Source organism: Centrocercus urophasianus, unplaced genomic scaffold (assembly GCF_019232065.1).
Source record: "Centrocercus urophasianus isolate 14NV4802_14NV808 unplaced genomic scaffold, USGS_Curo_1.0 seq_40, whole genome shotgun sequence".
Taxonomy (NCBI): Eukaryota; Metazoa; Chordata; class Aves; order Galliformes; family Phasianidae; genus Centrocercus; species Centrocercus urophasianus.
Window position 1 is genome coordinate 4,637,549 of NW_024884978.1, and position 21,767 is coordinate 4,659,315.

Below are 21,767 nucleotides of genomic sequence, written 5' to 3' on the forward strand. Positions count from 1 at the left end.
ATCTGTAACAGAAATTCAAAGATACTTTATTTCCATTTTTCATATATCAAGAAGCTAGGAATACCTTAGTTGTAAAAATGGGATTCGTTTTAGTTCGATTCACACAAATACTAAACATTTATTTTTGTGTTTTAAAGTCCAAGAATGAAAACTTGCAATTAAACACTGAGCAAGCCATGTGTTCAGGTTATGTTGGTTTCTTATCTTAAAAAGACTTAAAGGAAAAAAAAAAAAAAAAAGGATACAGGACTTATATTCTCAGTAGCATATATGCTATCAACACATCTTTCTGAGCTCTGGGAGGAAAAACCAGTCCTGAATTTAATTTTATAAAAAAAAAAATCTAACTCAACTTATATTTTTCTACGCCACTACAGCTTTCTGTCACCTCATTTTAAAGCAGATCTTCACGTTAAGCTGTCTTCCGCCATCTTCGCAGACTCCTCACGTAGCAGTCCTGCAATGCAAAACGTTGGGAGAGCAGACAATTAGGCAGCGCAGAGAGCATCCTGCTCAGCAGCTCTATCCTGGCCCAGCTGTTAGCTGCACCTTAACGCTACAGAGATGTCCACACTGAGCAGCACTGGCTTTAGCAGCAGTAACGCAGCAGTAACGGCGTCGCGACCGACACCACGCGTCCCAGCTTTCTGAGCACAGACAGCCAAGCTGTACTAACAGCTTCTGTTGCACGAAACTCGTTTATCAGCCGTACTCTCCACTGTTAGTTCCTTATTTCAGGAATGCAACTACGGAAACCTCAGGTAAAGGAATGTCAGGAGCTGGGGGAAAGCTTCCAAGTATCTGCATTTCCTCACGTTTAGCCATCTGGTTTCCAGCAAATACTTTCTCAGCATACACTCTTGCCACGAACACCATAATAGTTTTCTGGCATCTGACTTTGTATTTCTATTTGCCTTACAAACGTGGCATCAGCCATTCCACCTCTCTGTGCTACGGCTGATCGCAAACTCTCCTACGCAGTAGGAAATATTAAGCACATACCTCTTAAAGACTTGAATTGCATTGAAAGTAACAAGGCGGTTATTATGTAGTGTTTATTGCATTTTTAACTCTTTAAAGATATCTAATTCTGGGCACCTCTGCATCCCTACACACAGTTGGAAGAAAATCCCGTTCTGTTAACATCAGATTTACAGTATTCACACAATACACGAGAAGTCCTTCTCACTATCTTGAAAATCAAAAACACAACAGTAAGCTTAAAGATTACAGGCAACAGCATTCAAACATGGATGTGGGTAGAGAAAGGAGTACCTGGCATGAGTACCTGCTTAGTTTGACTGAATCCTTGATTTTTAATTTGGCTTTTCATGGGCCGCTCACAACACCAACGCTGTGTGAGGTATGGTAGTCAGCTGCAATAATTCATAAACCCTACACTTCCATCAATCCAATGCTACTGGCTCTCGAGTTACAGAACAAACTGCATTAGAATGCAAGGCAATAAAGCAAAAAAAAAACTAGAAACATCCTTGACAAAGAAATACTAGCAGTTTATATAAAAACAAAGTAGTCCAACATGTGCCTCAAATATTAAGCATTAAAGCAAAAGTTTCTGCTGATGTACCAACACAATATGGACTTAAATACAAAAACAGTTCAACTTTTTTTTAAAAACGATAACAAAATCCCTAAAAATAAAAAAAGGATAATTACTGTTTCTATGGTGACTATATTACAATATGTCCCAAAGAGGCACACTAATGGGGCACGAGTCTGCTACAAAATAGCTGAGACAAAACAATGTACCTCAAAATGTTTTGCAGGACTACACTGTCTTTTCCTTCAGAAGGTGCTTTAGTATGTCTTCTTACTTGGCTTAGCTCCATCTTCATCTGTGCATACTTACGCTGCACTGTTAAACAGTAACAAAAAGCCCTAATCAAAGTTTGAAATAATGCACTTACCTCTGTCTGATCTGAGGTCATATCAGATCAGTTTTAATTGGACTGAGTGTCACCTTCAGATTTAATGTCTTCACTGGTCCCATTGACCTCATTCTTAGTATCACTCTCCTTCGAGTCTGTATTTGTGTCTTCACTCTGTTTTTCTCGACTACTGGACTTCACACTACTTTTTTTATCATCAGATCCCCTCTTTTCTGCCATGAAAGAAGACATTGACCATGGATTTCAAAGTAAAAACAAACATTGCACACGTGAGATACATTGCATTAAAAAAAAATTAAATCAGACAATTATTTCCTACAATCACAGTATTAATACTCAAAGTCATAGAAATAGTCTCCAAGCTACCATCCTGGAAGGGACAGGGTACCACAAAGCGTCAGAGGGGACAGAACAGGCTGGGGTGCTGGGAGGGACAGAGCTGACAGAGGCAGCAGCACAGCTGTCTGCTGGAACGCAGCGACTGCGGCAGTGCAGACAAGGCGTCGGGCTTCCTCACTTGTTAGAGGTTCTTTCTTGTCTCCAGCTTTAATTGGTGACGCATGGGGGTGATGCATGAGTACATTATTTTGCCCAGTTAAAAAAAAAAAAATAAAATCAGCAACCCCAATCAAACATTCAGGAAACAAGCAGTCTTAAGCACAGCTAGCTTTGAAGGCGAAGATCACATAACGATCAAAATTAACTTTACTGGACAGCACGTCACAGCAGCTGTGTGCACATCAGCATTACTGATTCTCAATTTGGAAACAGTTTGGACGGTACACAAAAAGCACCGTATTCCAAAGGCAAAGGAACAGCAAAATGGGAACGACCCCAGTTTCATCATCAGTGAGAAAGCTGGCTGGCACTGAGGAGCTCGCTACCTGCTGGGAAATGCATCTTTTCTTTAGTCATCTTCAAGAAGGAAGGAAGCCAGAAATAAAGTAGAGCTCAGCAGCAGAGCTGTGTGCCTCGTCTGTAAATTCTGTGTTTGCAAATTTAATAAAATATCAATTCTTCCCATATTACTACACGTCGTAATACTCAACCCTCTGTAAAGGCACTTCAGAGAGAGAAAAATCCAAACAGAAGAACCACCTCTCAGATGTTACCACACTGAACATTCATGCTCGTTTTTCCAATTGCTCCCTGCTGCCTGGGCAATTAAAACAAACATACACAGGCACACATAAATCCATCCCCAAAACAGGAGCGCACAGACCGAACACTCTGAAAAAGTTATTTTAAACAGCATTACCACCTAGGCTGGCGTGACACACGTTTGTACTTCAGAAGACAAAGCGGAAATTAAGCTTCAGGAGAGAAGCATCACCCCAGCTCCGCTGCTTTTAACACACGGCCAGAGGGAGGGGAACCTCCGCACAGAACAGGGCAGCTGCCTACAAACACGGCTACTGGGTTCCGCTGAGCAGCGCCGCCGCACGCAGCACCGCGGTGCCACGGCACTCTGAGCGACGCCCTTCTGCCTGCCCTCCGTTTGCAACTCCGCAGGTAGATGGCACTCTAACTAACCTTGTTACAAAGTCTTCTGTTTGTGTCTTATAGGTATCTCCGATGCACACGTAGATCCACTGAGGAATAGTAGTCTTGTTTCCCCGCAGAGGACTAGTAGTCAGTCCAATAATCTTATCTTCTGTCCTATGTAGATACGGCAGATCTTAATAGCCCTATGGATGTGCAGTGTGCAGGGTTTTGTTTTGTCTTGGTTTCTCAAATTAGGTCAGGAGGGATAATTTTGTTTGAGATTAAAAATGACTGTTAACCTGTGGCATTCCTCTAACCCCTCCGATGATAGAGCAGTTCTACCCCAGCAGAGTTCCCAGCTGCCAAGCAGAACTGACCAGCAGTTCAACCAACTGCAATTCTTCCCGCTCCTGGCGTATCTGCAAACAGTTGTGTTCCCTCACTGCGTTCCCCATCAGGAAGACTTGGGTTTTGTTGAATAAGCACATACAGTTAGCTTGCTGTTGGTACTCCGCATAGATTATTTGAGCTGTGATCTACTGTGTATAATCACACATTGACTCTGCTTCCTGATTCAACACATGCACATTTTCCTATTTGTTTGTGTGGGAAACTGTAACGTTCTGTAAGAATTCTTACCAAGACACTGCAAACAGTTTTACTGCCCAGAGAATGAAAGCCAGCCCGTTAAACACGATATCCTCTTACTGACAGTTTGAGTGCTTTGACGTTACTGAGGTTTAATGACTAACAGGAAGACAAGCACCAAATCAATGACTTTTACACAAGTTCATGAATCCAGATTGCAGGAGATAAGCCAAGTAGAAGTGGCCTGGTGGCACATGCCAGCATTGATCCTTCATGTAAAGAAGGTATTCAAACAACCTTTCCCCCCCCAACTATTTATGCCACCTATGCTGAGATTAGCTTACATAAATAGCAGCTGTGTTCATGCTCAACTGGTGGTTATGGTTGGCAGCTGCCTCTCCTTTAGCAGATGTTTCCCTGCTCCTGAAACAGGAGTTTGAAATAACGTGCCTCAGATTTCAAACACTTCCTCATATAACCATGAAGGTCACTGTAGGCCACAGCACTTTAGCCATCAAAAAGCCAGGACTTGTGAGTTTTCAAAGCTTGGTTGTGATTTAATGTGTAACAGTAGGCAAGCCTCGGGTCTGTGCCTTGTCTTTTTTTCCTGCTAGATTCATGTTCAAAAAGCTGTTTGAGACTTCAAGATGAAAGGCACTCCATGTGTTACAGTCAGGCCTTTGCTGCTTACTTGTATAAATTGGAGATTAACAGTGTATATAAAGACAACTCCATTCTGAAGCCAGTATGTCCAACAGAGCAGTGAGTGAAGGCTGCCAGAGTGAGCAGCCAGCCTCACACTGCAGACACATGAACATCCACAGCAAACTGCTGAATTAACTGCCTACAGTTAACAGCAGCATGAGAATGCAAGTGTCAACAGCATCACTGCACAACTCGACACTTGGTTCTTAAAAAACACCAACTGTCCTCCCAATTTTTCTTTATTTTTTTTTTTTTAAAAAGATTCCTCTGGACAGAAAAGCACAAAGCTCTGCAGCATTACAGTCCTTCTCAAAGGCCTATTCATACTTCTACACGTTACAGTCAGAAAAACAAAGTGTAACTGATTTCCCCATCAGTGGGAAGTGGTAGTGGTATCACAGCTCATTTCTAGAGGAAAAAGGTAGCAAGCAGCAAACAGAATGGACAGCAAGGAAATCAGCCACGTTTAAACTGGAAATCCTGATATGCTGAAGAAAGCTTACTGGCCTCTCTACTTATGAAAAGATGCCAGAAAGAACTGAAAAGCCATAAGCCCTACGAAATACAGCAAATTTAAACAAGATGAGCTATTTATATGCACAGACAGACACAGAACATTGAAGAGTACAATCTATTCATGAAGTAGGCAAAAAAGGCACAGCATTGGGTAGGAAGAAAGTAAGGAATGGAAAGATACAAACTATCACACTGGGTTTGAACCTGAACACCAGACATGGGCTCCTCTGCCCACAAGCAGGCAGCAAAACAAAACAAAGCCCACTCGCCAATAAAGGGCACAGCAAATTGAGAAAAGAATCAATGCTAAGAATGCACTGGTATAAACCAGAAAAAACAAAATGGTCCAAGAAAATCAGGCAATGGAAAGGCGAAGCATCACCTACTCTACAAGAACTGGCTCTGGACCAGGTAACTATGGGGAAGGTTAGAGCAAACCGGCCCAGGTAACATGCATGCAGCACCTTTCATTGCAGAGAGCCTCTTCTATAGCTCTTTTCTGACCCCTTCTGAAACTTCAGTCTCTGGTAAGCAGCAGCGAGCTGCCACCATGCTGTATGGAGTGCTGTGATGTGTTGAGGACTGCATGGCGTTCCTTTGAGACTCACCTGAGTATCGACCGAGCGAATCTCAATTCATTTAGACATTAAAAAAATGGGGAGGGAAGGAGCATGGAGGGGAGGAAAGGAGCAAAGGGGGGGAGGGGGTGGGAAGAGACAGCACAGGACTGTCTTTTAGAGCAGAGGAGTTATGCTAGATTTATCTTCAACTGCATTCATAGATTACCAGTGCTTTTAGTTGTCTTCTGAAGAAAAATAAAGGAAATGACAACTAATAGACAATTAGTAGATGCTACAAGTGGAAACAACTACTGATCTGTCACGAAACACATGAAAGCAAAGGGTAATTACAAAAATATTTGTCAACAGTAAGAACAGAAGAATACTCATTCAAAAAGAACCTCATCACAGTGCAAACGTTTTTCTAAAGGTAAACAGGCCACAAGCTTTAAAACACATCTAAACCCCGGCACACTTAACTTGCAGACAAAGTAGTAAGCTCTTAATTCCTACTGTAACAGACGAGAGGTGGATGCTGGGTGTATGTATGCACACACAGGCATTAACAATGACTAGGAAGAAGATAATGCTCCAAATCAGTTACAACAACACTTTCAGCTTATCGAACCAGCTCTGATTTGTTGCTAAAAAGAAGTTTCAGTCCCTGACTGGAAACTACAAACTTTTCAGATGTCAGGAAAAAAAATCAATTACAGAATTTGATACAAATTCAGCATTCATACAAACATACCTTTTTCTTTTGACTTCCTGTCTTGTTCTCTCTCTCTGCTTTTGCTTCTGTGCTTATAAGATTTCCGATCACGGCTTTTTGATCGCCTCCTGTCCCTGCTGCGAGACCTATGTTTTCTTTCTGATCTATCATGGCTCCTGCTTCTTCTCCGGTCACGACTCCTGGACATTCACAGAAAACGTGAGAAATGTCAACGTCAGCTGGAACTCGCAGAACAGAACCCACTTCCATATTCCAATTTATTCACTGTTTACAGAAAACAACTATTTGCTGTGTGCAAGTATTTCCTCAGTATGCAAGATTTGGCTTCACACTGCCACCTTCATCTCAAACACCCAACCTCGCAGCTTAAGAATAGCCATCAGGAATTGAAATCCTTGGAAAATTAAGGGGGGGGAGGGGAGGAGGAAGAGAAGAAAAAAAGGAAACAAAAAAAACAACTGTCCTTCAGGAGCAAGTGCACTCAAAGCTCCTTTGTACAACCACTTCACCACAAAGACGTCGTCTACTTCCAAAAATGCAGGGAAGGCCGTAACTGTGCACCAAACCTTCTTACCCATAGAAACAGTAAATGTGCTCTCAATGAGAGAGAACAATAGCAAAGCTAACAAGTTACTGATGTGGCCCAGGCTGACAGATCAGGCCCACGCAAGACTTTAACGTTCAGAAAAGCTGTGTGAAAAGACTCTGTTCCTGTACCTGCTTCGCCTTCTTTCTCTGCTTCTTGATCTCTTGTGGTCTCGCGAACGGCTGCACCTTCTGTCAGACGTTCTGCTCGAATGCCTGCTCCGGGAGCGACTCCTCTTACGCCTCTCTCTGTCACGGGCTCTCTCTTTTTCTTTCTCTTCTTCTTCACGCCTTCTCTTCCTTTCCCGCTCTTCTCTCTCTCGTTCCCTCTCTTTCTCTCTCTCTTCTCGTTCTTGTTTCTCTTTCTTTAACCTGTCATCACGGTCAGGTTCTTCTGTCCTTTTCCGTAACTTTTCCTTCAAGATAAGTCAGGGAAAAATAAGAACTTTGAAGGAAAACCATTTAACGTAACTTTCTTCATACAATCCCAGGATGCAGAAGCTTAAACTTTCATTTTGACAAAGGGCAGCCTACACAGAAGCATTTGCTACAACCCCTGAAACTGGCATCCTCTCTCACGCAGATTTTATCCTTGTAACTCTCACAAGAATGTAGGCCACTTAACAACATCCACAAAATTCCTACCCGAATTTACTTCTTCACTCACACACAGAACAATCACATACGAGCAAGGACATCAGTGCACGCACAAAGCCAAATGCCGAGAGCAGAATTCTATTTCATCCTCTACATGCACCATTTCTGGAGTCTTTCACACACTTGAGAAAAGTCCACAGGTCGGCCCTCTGTTTACCACAGGAAGCCTCCAAGCAGTTTTTACATTCATTAACTAAAGACATGCTTACTTTCAAATCTTCTACAGTAGCTTTTATTTTGGCATAACCCATGTGCTGCTTTCCCATCAAATGGTCGTCTACCCTGGACTGTGCATCTCCTACAATTAAGAACGCTCCACAAACTTCACAAACTTCCATTTGCTTTTCCTGTGCTGCAAAGCTCTCAATCGTCTGCAAAAGAACATATTAGATGAAAGAAAAACAAATGTTAGACAGGTGACAGCGAAGACATTTGGAACTTTACCATTACTGTTGTTACTGCCACAAAAGCTCCAGGTCCTAACAGCACAGCCTGCGTTTGAAGCACTGAACCCAGGATGAACACGATAAGAATAAGCCACGTATTGCCACTCCCGTCCTACTGGGAGAGAGAAAGCAAATGGCTGCATGGTGTTCAGTTGCTTAAATACAGGAAACTACACCTCAAAGTTTAACTAAGACCTGACCTAGCAAAATCTGCACACAAACCCGTAGGACTGCAGTGTAAATAATTTCCTAACTTGTAAGCATTAAACCCACACTCAAGACAGTGCACAGAATCAGCACACAGTAACACGTGTACATGCCATGCTGCTGTCCAATCCTGCACTCCTGTTTTACAGCACCACTGACAAGGGGACTGGGAATGTAATGTTAAGCCACATTTGGAATCCCACCTGACAGAACTAACAACGTGTTACTTACTGAAGTTGTAGACCTCAGCAACTCTCTCTCTTCTTTTAATTGTTCAACAAGTTTCATCATTCCTTGTGCCTCTTCCACCTTCCCTTCTGAGCCCAGTTCTTCAATCTGAAGGACAACAAAAAACAAGCTAAAACCTTTCAGCAAGTGACAAAATTAAGAGATCTGTTACAGAACATAAACTCACCTGTTGTAGTAGTACATCAATTTTGTCAGTTAATACTTGAATCTTCTCTTCGTTTTTACCAGTAGGTCCCGCTGCCTGCCAAGGGGTACAAAGGCATCACTTATTTAAGTAAAACTAAATAGCAGGAAATTCTGAAACACACCAACTGTGTCTTCTTATATTCCAGAGGCACTTTGGGAACGGCCTCATCCTACCTCTACAGCTATGAGTAGACTGGTCTAACACGAAACGCCCCTGGACACAGTGCCCTCCGTGCTGAGTGAAGCAAATTCTATTCAATTCCCCTCAAAATCAACAAAAACATTTGAGGCCATGGCCCACAAAAACAGCAGTCTAAATTCAAATGCCTAACTGGGATAGAAGGTATGCTGATGTTTAACAGGGTGAAGACAACACCCGACAGGATTAATGGTCCCAGAGAGGGGACTGAGTACTGATCTGAGAGAACAGCACTGGGGAAAGCAGAGAGGGATTCCTGCTGGCTGACTGCAGCCACTTGGCTTGTCCAATGCCACTAGGCAGGCTACCATGGGAACTGACTGATCTAGTGGGCATCTCCTGGGTCACCTGGGGAGACAAAGTAAACAGGTAACGTTTTCATCTTCGAGGTAAAATTATTTGCCTCAATGATTCTTCCAGACTCACCCCAGAAGACTGCTGGTTCTGTGACAGTGCCAAGCGAGCATGGCCTCTTCGAATCCTGCGTTCTACTTCTGCCAGCAAGCTTTGTAAATAGCGCAGGAAGTCTCTTTCATAGCCCACTTTCATAAAACGAGAGCTCTTCTCATACCTGTATGGAGAGACATTGTTTAAATGAAAGCCCACATCACTTCCTAACATACAAGAAACAATGATCTGCTGCCACATCTCAAACTTCTGCTGAAGGTAACAGAGTACTGCGCAATTTATATAAATAAAAGTTCATACAAAGCGTAAGAAGTCAGTTTTTCATGGAGAGCCTGTTTATAGGACAGTTCAAGCACACTGGAAGCACTGTGCATTAACACAGTGACAACATACTTACTGTTTACGTAGATTTTCATCATGAATTTTTTCACAAGGACCTAAAAAGACCACATATAAATTTTAAGCTTGCATTCTTGAATGCTGTAAACACATTATCAGAATTTGTTTGCACATCTATACAGAACACCTTTCTGCTTCTTTTGCTTGGAGTTTGAAAGAAACATTTCAGGAAGAATGCCAATGTGGCTCCGTGTCAGAAAACCAAAGGAAATTCTGAATGATGTGTAAAGTTTTCACATAGAAGATAATTACCAGACTTTTCTACATCAGTAAAACTACACAAAATAATAAGTAGTGTAGCCTTAATACAGTTTAAAAAAAGGTAAAATGAGATATTAAATGTAATCAAAGCACTTCCTTAAACTTCAGGCATTGTTCTTTAAAATAAAGACCAATTAAAATATTTATCGTTAGAGTAGAATTAGGAGATCTGTGACCACGAAGCACAGCCACAGGCAAATTCTCCCTCCTTCCTCAGTGGGTTTTCTCTTAGGTTATGTAAGCTTGAAAACATTAAGTTCAAACGCTGCCCAGACAGCTTGAATCCAAGTAAAAGACAACACTTGTAAAGGAATGGAGCAACTCCACCTCTGATTATTAAATTCACACCGTAAAATTAAAATCATTAAATTCCCCACTTAGAAGCAGGATTTGGAATAAGTATTGTTAATAAATGGTGCCACTGACAACTCTAAGAATGGTCATTTCCAAAATGACCATTTTTGACAGTAAAGCTGTTTACAAATGGCAACAAGTCCAAATGGCAACAAAACAACATGGGTGCTTACCTAAATCAGAGCGGGTGTTTGTGAATAATTCAGCAGGGCAAAAGCCACAAAGGTAGTACTTACAAACCTGTCAGGTGAGAGAAAAACAAGCAGCATTTCTTTTTCCTCGCGAATTGATGACATTTGGTAATTATTTCTATTTTCTAAGCTACAAAGTAAAACTCCCCTTTAGTACAGTCTGCAATGTTTCTCCAAGTTTCACCCACATCCAGCCCTACCTTTGCTTTACGTGGTGGCAGCAAACACTACAACCACAGTTAACGACAACACGCCCCCAAAACGCCTGCTTCCCATTGTGCTGGTGGTACCCCTTAATGCTAAACATTTCACACCAAGGGAAGCCATCACTGAGGTGGTACATCACAGTCTGATCCAGCGCTCACTCACACATGCTGGACACAGAGCAGCGACACTGTACTCCTTAAAATACATTTGGAAGGATTTTAACAAATGGGGGTGAATAGAGAACACCAAAACCTGCCCTCAGCAGCCACCTCTCTGTATCACCAGGGCCAGCAGCTGTCCCCATCAGCTCAGCCCTCTCTCTTTTTCCACACTAACCACAGACTGCAAATCTGGTTGTGGAGGTCAGAACTGCACCAAGTGCTGCCCTGCCTGCAGCCCAGCCCAGCCCAGCCTCCCACAACATGAAAACAGCCATGAAAATACCCACTGTTACCCAACCTGAACACCTCTCCTGTCATTACCTTAGGCCACTGGGGCACCAAATAAAACAGTCAGTAAAAATGTCTATAACCATAGCCCTATTTGAGGAATGGAAGAAAAGCAACAGTACTGCACAGTACCTGAGCAAACAATTAACAAGTGACACTTCAGCCAATTTCCAAAGCCAACAAACGAAAACAAAAACGAGCCAATAAAAACAAAAAACAAAAAAAGAGGAATGAGAGATTCTACCTCCATGCAAAACAACTTACATGTTCTGGCATTAAAAAAAAAACAAACACGTAACAGACTGCAAACAGGTAGTAGGGTCAAACAGCATTTTAAATACAGCACCTATTCCTTGAGATACCGCTCCTATCAGGGATAACTGCTCCCAGCCACCTGCCCCCCACCTCCTGACACACAGTGCTTCCTGCAGGACATCACAAGGCAGCACAGGAGATGCTTCACACCACCAGTGCTCCCACAGCACCAGTACACATAAGAACACTCGAACTGAGGAAGCTTTTTAGCCGCTGCTCCAGGAGCAAACCTCACCTATGGGCACTGCAACAGGCAGCAAGACAACAGCATGCAGTGCTGGCGAGCTCCTGCTGACCCAAACAGAATGCCTTTATGCCAGATGTAGAACTGATTACCCAAGGACACCCAGCACTCCTGAAACATACAGCTGCTGGAAAGTCTCAAAGTAAGAACATAAGCTCTACAACAGGTTTTGTAATGAGAAACACGATCTGTTAATACTGCAAACAAACACTCAGCTATCACTGCGCTTCAGGGGCTTCCACACAACCCGTTCCCATCCTGTACTTCACTGCATCTTCCTCACATCTCTGTATCTGCTCACGTGTAACCTACAAATGATGAAGGAAACAGAGATGAGCTCCTTCTGGTAACTTTCCCTAACTGAAAACATGACACAAACTCTAAGTTTTGGTATGAGAGCACAAGATGCTGACAGCACACAGGTGACCTGTTGACAGCTGTGCAGTTTGACCAGGGAGGATCCTAACATGTACACAGAGCAGCACTCAAGCAGATCAATGCGTGCCGCTCTCTGAATCCTACTTGCACTTGCTGACTTTCAAAACATGTCAGCATTACAAGTTTAATCTCTCTGGGATGCAAGGAATTAAAGTGAAATTTATCTTTATATTTTAACACCAGCAAATATCTGCTACAAACCTGTCAACTGACTACAGCACCCATAAAAACACTGCTTCAGTGGTGGCCCCATGAATCTCATCAGTAAGGGGAGGAGTGTGCAAACAAAGCAGCAGCTCCCACAGGGATGGAGGCTGCACCTCACAGAGGGGACAAGGGAGGGATCCAGCACTGAAGAAGGGAGGCAGCCCTGTTTCTGGAGAGCACATGCAAACAGCTGAATGGCATCTTAAAGAGGTTCCTATCATTACAGTCAACCTCTTCAGCCTAAAGTTGAAAAAAATAAGTTTCTCTTTTACAGACAAAGTCATCTTAACCTGACTAAAGACAACACAAAGTGTTCCTCACCTTCAGAAATGAACCAAAACCATCCCCTTCACTACTCTAGTTGGGCCCACGTGGCTCAGGCCATCTGCTCGGTATTTCCAGGGCTGAACATCCCCTTTTTATTTTGGGTCCAGAATCAAAAGAAAACACATAACTGAACACTCAACTGAACAACGATGTTTGGTTAAGAAGCGCAGAAGGACTTCAAGAATGCTGTGAATACTTCCTCAACTAACAGCTCCCTTCCTGACACGCACAACTTATCCATGCAGCAGAAATTAAAAACCAACAAGCTGCTGGGATCGGGCAGCCTAAGGCACACAGCAAAGGCCCTTATCTCACAGACTGGGAGGAACGCACACCCACCAACCTTCAGCAACACACATCTGGGTGAAAAACAGCACATTCCAGCCTCTGCCTCTCAGATACAGCTGAGGACAGCAGTGGAGCACTTCTCCCAACTTAAATCTGTACAGAGAAAGCTCTGAGCTGGGAGGAGCCCCATAGAGCACAACTGTTTGTGTTCTGCAGTTTGACCCACAGGGACACCAAACACATGTCAGGAATTACATCCTAACTGTGGCAGTTCCTTTAAAGCACGCATCGTAGCTCAGAACTGCACTGCAAAGGAGAAATAAAGCTGTATTTCGACAGGTCCCATCTCTGCCAGAGAAATGCCTCCAGGAGCTCTGTCATCACTGCCAGGCTTCAGTTTTAGTTGTTCTTTATGGAAATCACTCGGCAATACCGCTAGGACGGACGGCAGCAAAAGCCACCATTCGCTAACGATCGGCTCTACCGCGGAAAGCGTTCCCCGGAGCGCGCGACAAGCCTTATCGGCGTCGTTTATTGCAGGAAAGCCGAGGGACGGCCGCACTCTGCCCCGGAGCCCCGCGGTGCCAACAAAGGGAGCCCCGCTCCGCTCCGCTCTCTGAGCGCCGCCCTGCCGGCCTGTGGCCGCGCCGCCGCCCCGCCGGGCCCAACGGCCGCCCCGCTTCCGCTTAACGGCGCCGCGCGCAGGACTCCCGCCCGAGCCGCGGCCTCCCCGCGCCCCGCCCGGATCTCCGGTTCCGGCTCTCGACCCCTCGGCGCGGGCTGCTCCCCCCGCACGGAGCGGGGACGCCCCGCCCGCCGCGCCGCTCCGACCGGGCCCGGCCCTGGGGGGAGGGGAAGGAGGAGGGCGGAGGCGGCCCCGCCGCACTCACGCTCTCGTGGTCCCACCGCACGTTGCTGCGCTTCTCGTCCGGCGCCAGGTTCCTGTCCCGGCCCATGAGCTCATCGAGGAGCTGCGCGGCCGAAATCATCTCGTCCGGCACTTCGAGGCCCCGCGCCCCGACCGCCCGCGCCGCGCCGAACTGACACAGACAAAATGGCGGCTGCGCTGCTCGCCCGGCCCACAATGCACCGCGCGGGGCGGGGCGGCGGGATTCTAGGCTGAACGGCACCCGGCCTCGGCGCTCCTCCTGGCGGGGCGCGGGTTTTGTTTTGTGTTTTGACGTCTCTGCAGCTCCGCCCTCGGGCTGCCCCGCCCGGCCCCGCGGGGTCTCATCCCGGGCTGTGACTCCGAGCCGCGGCTCCTCCTTTTCACCGTTCTCGGCCGCCCGGCTCCGTTCCCGCCTGGCGATGCGGTGCTCGGGGGATTTGCGCTCTTTTTTTCTCACCCCTCTCTTCTCTCCCGAACTCCGCTCGGACAAACCGAGCAGCGCAGGAAGGCGCCTTTGCAAAGCCAGCCGTGCCGATGGCGGCGGAGCGGCGCGGCGCGGCGCTCAGAAGCGAGGGGATGCGGGCGACGGAGCGGCAGCGGCCTGAGCGCAAACCGCAGTCGGAGCCGGGCCGGCCGCACGCGGCGCTGCCGGTAGGAACCAAAGCTCCCGCTCGGCGTTGCCACACAGAATTGCGTCCCCCCGTCGCGGCCCGGCGGCGCTCCCAGCCCGGCCGCGGGAATGGAGGCGAAGGAGCTGCAGGAGCGGCTGCGGGAGGCGGCGGCGCTGGGGGACGCCGAGGAGGTGCGGCGGCTGCTGGCGCTCGGCGTCAGCCCCAACGCGCAGAACGAAGTCAACGGGTGGTGAGAGCCGCGGGGCGGGGCGGCGGAGCGGCGTTCTGCGGGCGGCGGCACCCAGCGGGCCGGAGCTCCGCACGGCGGCACGGCTGTGCGCGGCCACGCGGGGGGAGGGCGGGGGGAGCGATGCGACCCCGCGCTCGTTGTTGCCGGGAGCTTCCCCGGTAGGGACGAGCGGAACGGCGGAGCGCGCAGCGATGCTCCGGGCGGCCCCGTCCGAACCGCCGTTCCGAAGCGGCCCTTGTGGGGACGTTCTGGGGGCGAGCGGCCGCACGAAGCGGGAGAAACGGGAGAGCGATGGCCGTGCTCTCCGCTGAGTGCGTGCTGAGCGCTGTGCCCCCGGCACGGGGCGGGGATACGGATGTGCTTCTGGAAGAGCTCAGCTCGGTGAACTGATTGGATTAATCAAAAACCCAAAAAGCGTTAATTAAAGACTAAAAATAGCGCCCTCGGGAGCGCGTTCTTAGCTCACACATGCCAGTATGCAACTTGCTCGGTTAGAGATTGAAAAATACATACGTAAGTCATATCTACTTTCCTCAAAAATATCCCAATAAATGAGCATCTGAAACCAACCCTGCTGATGCTGCTGTGGTACCTCGCCTTAAGATCGCAAGGGAAGGGAAAACTGCATCAGCAGGTGTCACTGCGGACTCCAGAAGCAGCGCACTTCTGCAAGGGGCATTGCTGCTAAAAACTTCTTCTATGTTAGACGTGCATTAGGTCGTCTTATATTCAGTGAGAACAAGCGGGGGATTGCAGTAATTAAGTCAAGCTTTGTTCCCATGTTCGGTGCGCAGGACGTGCCTGCACTGGGCCTGCAAGCGGAACCACGCGGCTGTGGTGGCCCAGCTGCTGCTCTGCGGAGCAGATAAGGAGATCCTCAGCAGGAAGGGGGAGCGGCCGGCCCAGCTGACGTCCCACAAGGAGATCCGCAGGATGCTGGGAGGTAACTGTGCTGCTGTGTGCGGGGAAGGCGGGCGGAGGCTCTTGTTTCCAGCCTTGCTGTGTGTGCTGTGATGCGGTGTTACATGCTTGCAGTACAGGGCTTGGCGTCTGTGCTGCTTGCTTGGTGAGAAATCAAAGTCTGTACTCTCTGCTTAGTGAGAAATTAGAGTTCAGAAGAGATTACCGACAATTTCCACACCCAGCTCACCAAGTTGTTGGGATTTTCCTCAAAAACTGGAAAAGCTGTGTGTTAAAAAATGCTGTGATTCAACCAGTCACACAGACACAGATCCTGATTTTCCGAAGGTGAACAGGGGAAGATATTTCCAATTTGTATGAAACGTCACGGTGCATGAACAACAACTAATTTTCCTGTTGTTCTCTGAAGTTCAGACATTGTCTTGAATAATTTTCAAATCAGCACCCAGAGAAGCAGCTCATTAAGTGCATTGCTGGAGCATTTCTGTTGTGTTTCATAATGGCTGGAGTGGGGCAGGCCTTGCTGCAACAGGTGATGAAGTAATTTGAACTGTGGTTAATTAACAGCCTTTCTCCTCCCCTTTGTATTTCTTTTTGTTTTCATGATTTTCTCCCAGCTGCTGAGCTGGTCGTGTTTCAGTTCAGCATTGTGCCTGCTTTTCCCTTTAACACCTGCCTCAACATCAAGCACCCTTTGTGTTTCATTGCCTTTTGCATTATGAAGATGATGGCATTGTGCCACCAGAGACCGTGCCACGATGTGCCAATTACGGATTAGAAAAGGAATATAAAAATCAAGTGAAAAAGAAAGAAGGATGGCAGTATTCAGAAGGGAACGGTGCTCCCAGCACTGTTTGGATCAGATTCTGCTTTTGCATTCGCTGTATTTCAACACCTGAGAACAATTCCTTTGCTGTAGAGAGGCGGTGCAGAGCTCCTTAATTCACCTCCCGTCCTGTGGTGCTTTTACCCCTCCTTTTACCCCACAAGCACCACGCATACAAAAAATGCACATAAAATCCCACAGTGCAATAGCAGCACTTCTTGTTGTTTGTTTTACAGTGGAAGAGGACGAACTCCCAGACGTAGCAACCAATTCGGAGCTGCCCATCATCCCTAACTACCTGGCTAACCCACCTTTCCCGTACATTTACAACTCCATGAGCAGCAGCCTCCCGGAGCCCCCTGCCAACGGCAGCGCGTCCCACGGGGAACGGCAGAGCTCTGCCTCCTCCCTGCCGCCCTCTGCACAGCGGTGCGTGCGGCCGTCGGTGCGCTGTGAGGACGCGGCTCCCGCTGTGTGCGCCGGGTTGCGGTGCTCCGGGGCCGCAGCTCAGAGCGCGCTGCTCCAGGCGCCGTGGGGCGCAGCTCCTCCTTCCCCCGCCGGACCTCAGCAGCCTGGAGCTCCGCTGGGCAGCGGCTCCTGCACGGGGCCCGTGCCGACCTTCCAGCCCGTGTTCTTCACAGGAGCTTTTCCACTTAATATGCAAGGTAACGGCAAAAGCGTTTCTCCTCACCTCTCCTCGGGTTTTGTCACCTTGGATGGTGCAAGTGGAGGAGTTGCTGTGACGTTTATTCAGTGCTCCTGCAGCTGTCCGGGTTCTTGCGCGTTAGGCTCCGGGGAATTGTTTGGAGGCAGTATAAAAGGCAGTGCTGTTCTTGCTGGAACCGCTATTAAAATATCGGTGCAAACATTCGCAGTTTGTCTCAAACACTGTAAAAGCACAGGGAAAGTGGGGTACCTCTGTTCTCTAAGTGGCATCTCCTTCAACTGAAGAGCCCAAGAGAGAAGCTCGGCTGGCTCCGTCTGCAGGAGCAGCTGGGAGCTGAGGTGGGTGGCCCTTCTGTGGGCAAATACCAGCCAGCTGCCCAGCTGCTGGTGTGGGGGCTTCTCGTGTTGTTACAGGTGATAAGACTGGCTGATAGAATGTAGAAATACATAGTATGGTGTTTTCTAATTGTTTTACACATCTACCTGTGAATGTACCCTTTTATTTTGAATAGAACTGGTGCTTAAAGTTAGAATACAAAACCCTAGTCTTAAAGAAAATGACTTCATTGAAATTGAGCTGGACAGACAAGAGCTGACCTATAAGGAACTGCTCCGAGTGAGTTGCCGTGAGCTGGGTGTTAACCCTGAACATGTACAGAAGATCAGAAAATTACCAAACACAATGCTGAGAAAGGTAAGAACTCTTCATTCTGAATGCAGTAGCATATATTTTAAAAACTATTTGGGTTATCATTAAAAAGTACTCATTCATTTATCACCTGCACTGCGTCTGCGTCCCAGAAAGATGACAGTGTTTGCTTTGGGCAATGCCTGCTGTCATAGAGGGAAAGGCGAGGAGGATGAGCTCCGCTGTTGGTTGGCACTGTGATGCTGAGCTGTCCCTGAGCCGTGCCCTCACCCAGCACCATGGTGGTGTTGCAGGTTGTGTCAGACGTGTGACGTTCTGACCGCAGTCCCACAGTGTCACTGCGGTGCTTGCAGAAGGCACTGAGCAGGGGCTGATGCTGCTGTTGATCGCTCAGCTCTTGTTGCACCAGCAGTGCCCTGCAGCACTGTGCTGGGTTGGTGCAGTTCTGCATGGACTTGCAGTGTTGAGAGAGGGTCTGAGTGTGGCCCTGTGCACAGGGCTGTCTTTTAGCTTTGGTGACACAGGCCACGCAGAAGGGACCCACTGCACAGCTCTGCTGAGAACCCTTGGCCTCTTTGGCTCTCATGTGCTGGTAGAGCACTGTGGGCAATAGCGGCAGGGCACTGATGGGCACTGCACTGCAGAGGTCAGCATGCTGCATCTTCTCTGAGTATAAAGTGATTTAGTCCTTGTTAGACAAAAAAAAAAGCCAAAAAAAGACAAAAGCAGTCCTGCCACTTGCTGACTTAGGCTGCTGCTGAAGGGAGTCTGTCCAGTCCGTACTCCAGACCGCCCTGGTGGGACCGCAGGACGCTGCCTGGACTGGCAGCTGCCTGGACGCTGCTGCTGGAGCAGCATGTGCAGCCTGAGCTGTGGGACACTGCCGTCCCTCAGCCCCACGCAGCTCCCAGCCAGCTCCTGAGCACAGCCCCAGCCAGCTCCCAGCAGTGCAGTGATTCATGAAGAATGACCAGAAGGGGGAAGTGTGGTGGCTGGGGTGCAGCTCAGAACAGTGTACTAAAGGAAGAAAGCACAGAGCAGACATGTACAGGTGTAATTCCACTCATCGCTTGTGCTCAGCACCAGCATTGCGGTCCTTCTCAAAAGTAGCTGCGTAAGATGCCAGGAAAAGCTAAGATGCAGCAGGAGCTCTGCTTTCCAGTTTAAAGAACTGTCACTTATATGGATAAATACATGCTTTGTTGTACTATAAGCCTATTATTTTAGTGTACCACTGCAAAATGGAACATGTGGTTCATCAGCTAATAAAACTTACTGTATTTATTCAAAGGACAAAGATGTGGCAAGGCTACAGGATTTCCAAGAACTGGAACTTGTTCTGACAGTAAGCGACAAAAACTTCCCTTTCAGAGCCCCAGCACTTTCCGAACAGAGTGGTTATAACAAGAAGGCATCAGAACTGACCTATTAATCATTTAAAGAATAAAACAAACTATTTCTATCTCTCATTTTAAAATTACTTTTGAAATACGGTATCTATAAGGGCTAATGATGCGAAGAAAAAAAATCTATTTTGTTAACTTTGAAATAAACTGAAGCTGTTCTGCACTAAAGATGGTAGCCTCTAGTTAATGTGAAATACTCAGTCTGATGTGAGAGCAGCTCGTGCACGGGAAGTATTGCTGAGAAGTCCCCATTAGTGCCCCGTACAGACCATCATCCTGCAGTGGGGCAGCTCTCAGGGAAGGGCTTCCCTTAACCTGCACTGCCAGTCGGTGTGCTGGAACACAGCAGAGCTTCTTGTGTTAAAAAACCTTCCATAAAACCCATTTACTGTCTGTACTGAGTCTGTTACCATTGCTGCTCACTTTCCACAGCGTTTGTCTGTAGTCAGCTCAAACCAGAAGGGTTCTAAATCCGTGGAAGAAGCACAAAAATGTCTTGTTTCAATACTGTTAAGTAATGTACTGCCTGTGATTTCTTAATACCTCTTTGCACCTTTCCCTATTTCTCAGGTCAAAAACACAGTGGTAATAATCATCCAAATGATAAAAAAAACACTCTTCTCCAAAACCACAGACCCATTTTCTCACTGTCTTGTCAGGGGACGGCATTGACACGTGCAATTCAAAATACTGTTTTTGTTACGTGCTGGAAGCGCGTTTGTCCAATGCTGCTTTTCTTTCCCCTTTAAAAGCACAACAATTGTAATTTTATTGTCCTTTTTTGCCTGCATTCCTGAGAAAGGCCTGGAAACTTTAAGCTTGGCCATGTCAGAAGAGATCAGTGAAAGGCCCAGCGCTGAGCTCGCGCTGAGATCATGATGTTCCTATGCAATGTGGCTTTCTTCCCCAGCAAGTTGTTCTTGCCTTTGTTGCTTACTGGAAGAAAAAACAAAACCAAAAAAACATGTTCCTGTTCCATGAAGTTCAGAATCAGACTGCTTTGGTATGATGTTCTGGAATAAATAAAATGAGAAGTATTTAAGACGACAGCGAGCTGGATTTTATCTCTCTTTTTCGGATGTTAATATTTACTTGGTTATCTGCTTCTGGCGTAGAGTTCTGTTCTGGTAGCATCACTGTAAAAACACATACTGTGAATTGGATGAAGGAAGTGAAGCAGCAATGTAGCAGGCAAACAACGTACGCAGCCGGACTGCGCTTCCCACTGCTGCTTTGTTCCCTGTCCCGTTCTCCTCGGGAACTGCAGCACCCACAGCACCTCACCTTCCTGCATCCGGAGGTGGCAGCCCGCCATAGCTGTGACTGCACACAGCCCTGGGGCTGACAGCAGCCGTGCGCTGGCACGGAATCGCCCAAACCAGCGGGAGGAGCCGAGGTGCAAAGTGCATCCCGGACTTCCTCACCACTCTTCCCACCTGAGATGCTTCCTCTGGCTGCAGTCTGTTGTTCGCCTCCCTCTGCGAGATGGGGACAGGAGGAGGCACAGCTCCCAGCCGTGCTGGAGCCCTTCCAGCCCTGCACAACAGATGTGGTTTGGTACGGGCTCTCCACGTGGCAGCTCAGCAGATCGGGGCACAGACTGTGCAGGTGAGCAGCCGGAGCTCCTGGAGTGAAGCCCAGCTGCAGGGCTGGGGCCGCGTGGAGATAACTATGCATTCAGAGAATATTTTTATACAGCGTGCAGTTCATGCATAGAAGATATTGTAACTCTCGACTTCATCTGACCATTTACAACCGTGACATTGTGTGTATGATAAATAAGTTGTTACTCTCTGCATTGCTGTGTGAAATGTTAATTTCAAACGAATGCTTGGCTGCAGATTCCTGTTTCGATTTCAGAAGTATCATTTGTAACAATTAATAAACGGTTATTTTTGTCTTCTCAAAGTTCCTCAGAACTTCTCTTACAGAGAAACATTGCACCCTTTTCTCACATGGCATTTTGCCATAGCATAGAGGCCATGCTGTGAGATCCCAGCAGCAAATGCTGCTTATAATGCAGCGCTGCCCTTCATCTGAGAGGGCCCAACTATCAGCATCAGCAATAAGGCAATAACGTCATCTGTATTTCAGGAGATAAGCATTCAGGGAGAGAAGTAACGCTCTCATCCTCATCCCCAATCTGTGATTCTGTGACCATGATCCCCGCAGCGCGTGCTTGCAGCTGGAACAGCAGCTTACTCAGGACAACTTCATACAGGAGGGACATAGAACAAAGTAACTGTGTGCCATCGTGTCCCTGCAGGCTTACGTGGGCATCTGCTACGCAAGCAGGAATTGCAATTCATTGCTCACATTAAGCCATGTGTTTAGGTTTACGTACAAATTATTCCTAGCTCTGCAGCAGAAGAGGAACTTTATAATTCTGAAGTTTCCCTATGCAGGGGACACCAACTCATCCTGGGGAAATACTG

The 21,767-nt window shown here is 47.1% G+C and overlaps 2 protein-coding genes across 6 annotated transcripts; one reads left to right on the top strand and one right to left on the bottom strand.

The window, feature by feature from the left end:
• Positions 1-3: 3 nt before the first annotated feature.
• Positions 4-14,151, bottom strand: LUC7L3 (LUC7 like 3 pre-mRNA splicing factor). 5 transcript variants are annotated; one of them, XM_042833002.1, is made up of 12 exons: positions 14,005-14,151; positions 10,622-10,688; positions 9,832-9,871; positions 9,453-9,597; positions 8,808-8,882; positions 8,624-8,728; positions 7,949-8,122; positions 7,215-7,498; positions 6,516-6,676; positions 1,982-2,122; positions 1,771-1,876; positions 4-457 (listed from the first exon to the last, which is right to left on the bottom strand). In XM_042833002.1, exons 1-12 carry the CDS (start codon positions 14,101-14,103, stop codon positions 445-447), a joined length of 1,410 nt encoding a protein of 469 aa, XP_042688936.1. In that variant the 5' UTR covers positions 14,104-14,151; the 3' UTR covers positions 4-444. The 5 variants fall into 5 exon arrangements, with proteins under 5 accessions (XP_042688936.1, XP_042688935.1, XP_042688937.1 ...); XM_042833001.1 differs by having other exon boundaries at positions 4-1,876; positions 7,949-8,110; positions 14,005-14,150; XM_042833003.1 differs by lacking the exon at positions 1,771-1,876 and having other exon boundaries at positions 1,929-2,122; positions 14,005-14,150.
• A 588-nt stretch (positions 14,152-14,739) lies between these two features.
• On the top strand, positions 14,740-21,240 carry ANKRD40 (ankyrin repeat domain 40). The gene is made up of 5 exons (XM_042832867.1): positions 14,740-14,864; positions 15,659-15,807; positions 16,848-17,276; positions 17,790-17,971; positions 19,218-21,240. Exons 1-5 carry the CDS (start codon positions 14,743-14,745, stop codon positions 19,356-19,358), a joined length of 1,023 nt encoding a protein of 340 aa, XP_042688801.1. The 5' UTR covers positions 14,740-14,742; the 3' UTR covers positions 19,359-21,240.
• Positions 21,241-21,767: the final 527 nt, after the last annotated feature.

Excerpts from the sequence above, each read along its gene's own strand:
- LUC7L3 (XM_042833001.1), bottom strand. The coding sequence starts at position 14,103 with ATGATTTCGGCCGCGCAGCTCCTCGATGAGCTCATGGGCCGGGACAGG. Across the intron at positions 9,598-9,831 it reads GATGAAAATCTACGTAAACA|GTATGAGAAGAGCTCTCGTT; the intron begins GTAAGTATGTTG and ends CTCTCCATACAG. Across the intron at positions 8,883-9,452 it reads AGAACCAGCAGTCTTCTGGG|GCAGCGGGACCTACTGGTAA; the intron begins GTGAGTCTGGAA and ends ACCCCTTGGCAG.
- ANKRD40 (XM_042832867.1), top strand. The coding sequence starts at position 14,743 with ATGGAGGCGAAGGAGCTGCAGGAGCGGCTGCGGGAGGCGGCGGCGCTG. Across the intron at positions 17,277-17,789 it reads TTTTCCACTTAATATGCAAG|AACTGGTGCTTAAAGTTAGA; the intron begins GTAACGGCAAAA and ends TATTTTGAATAG. Across the intron at positions 17,972-19,217 it reads CAAACACAATGCTGAGAAAG|GACAAAGATGTGGCAAGGCT; the intron begins GTAAGAACTCTT and ends ATTTATTCAAAG.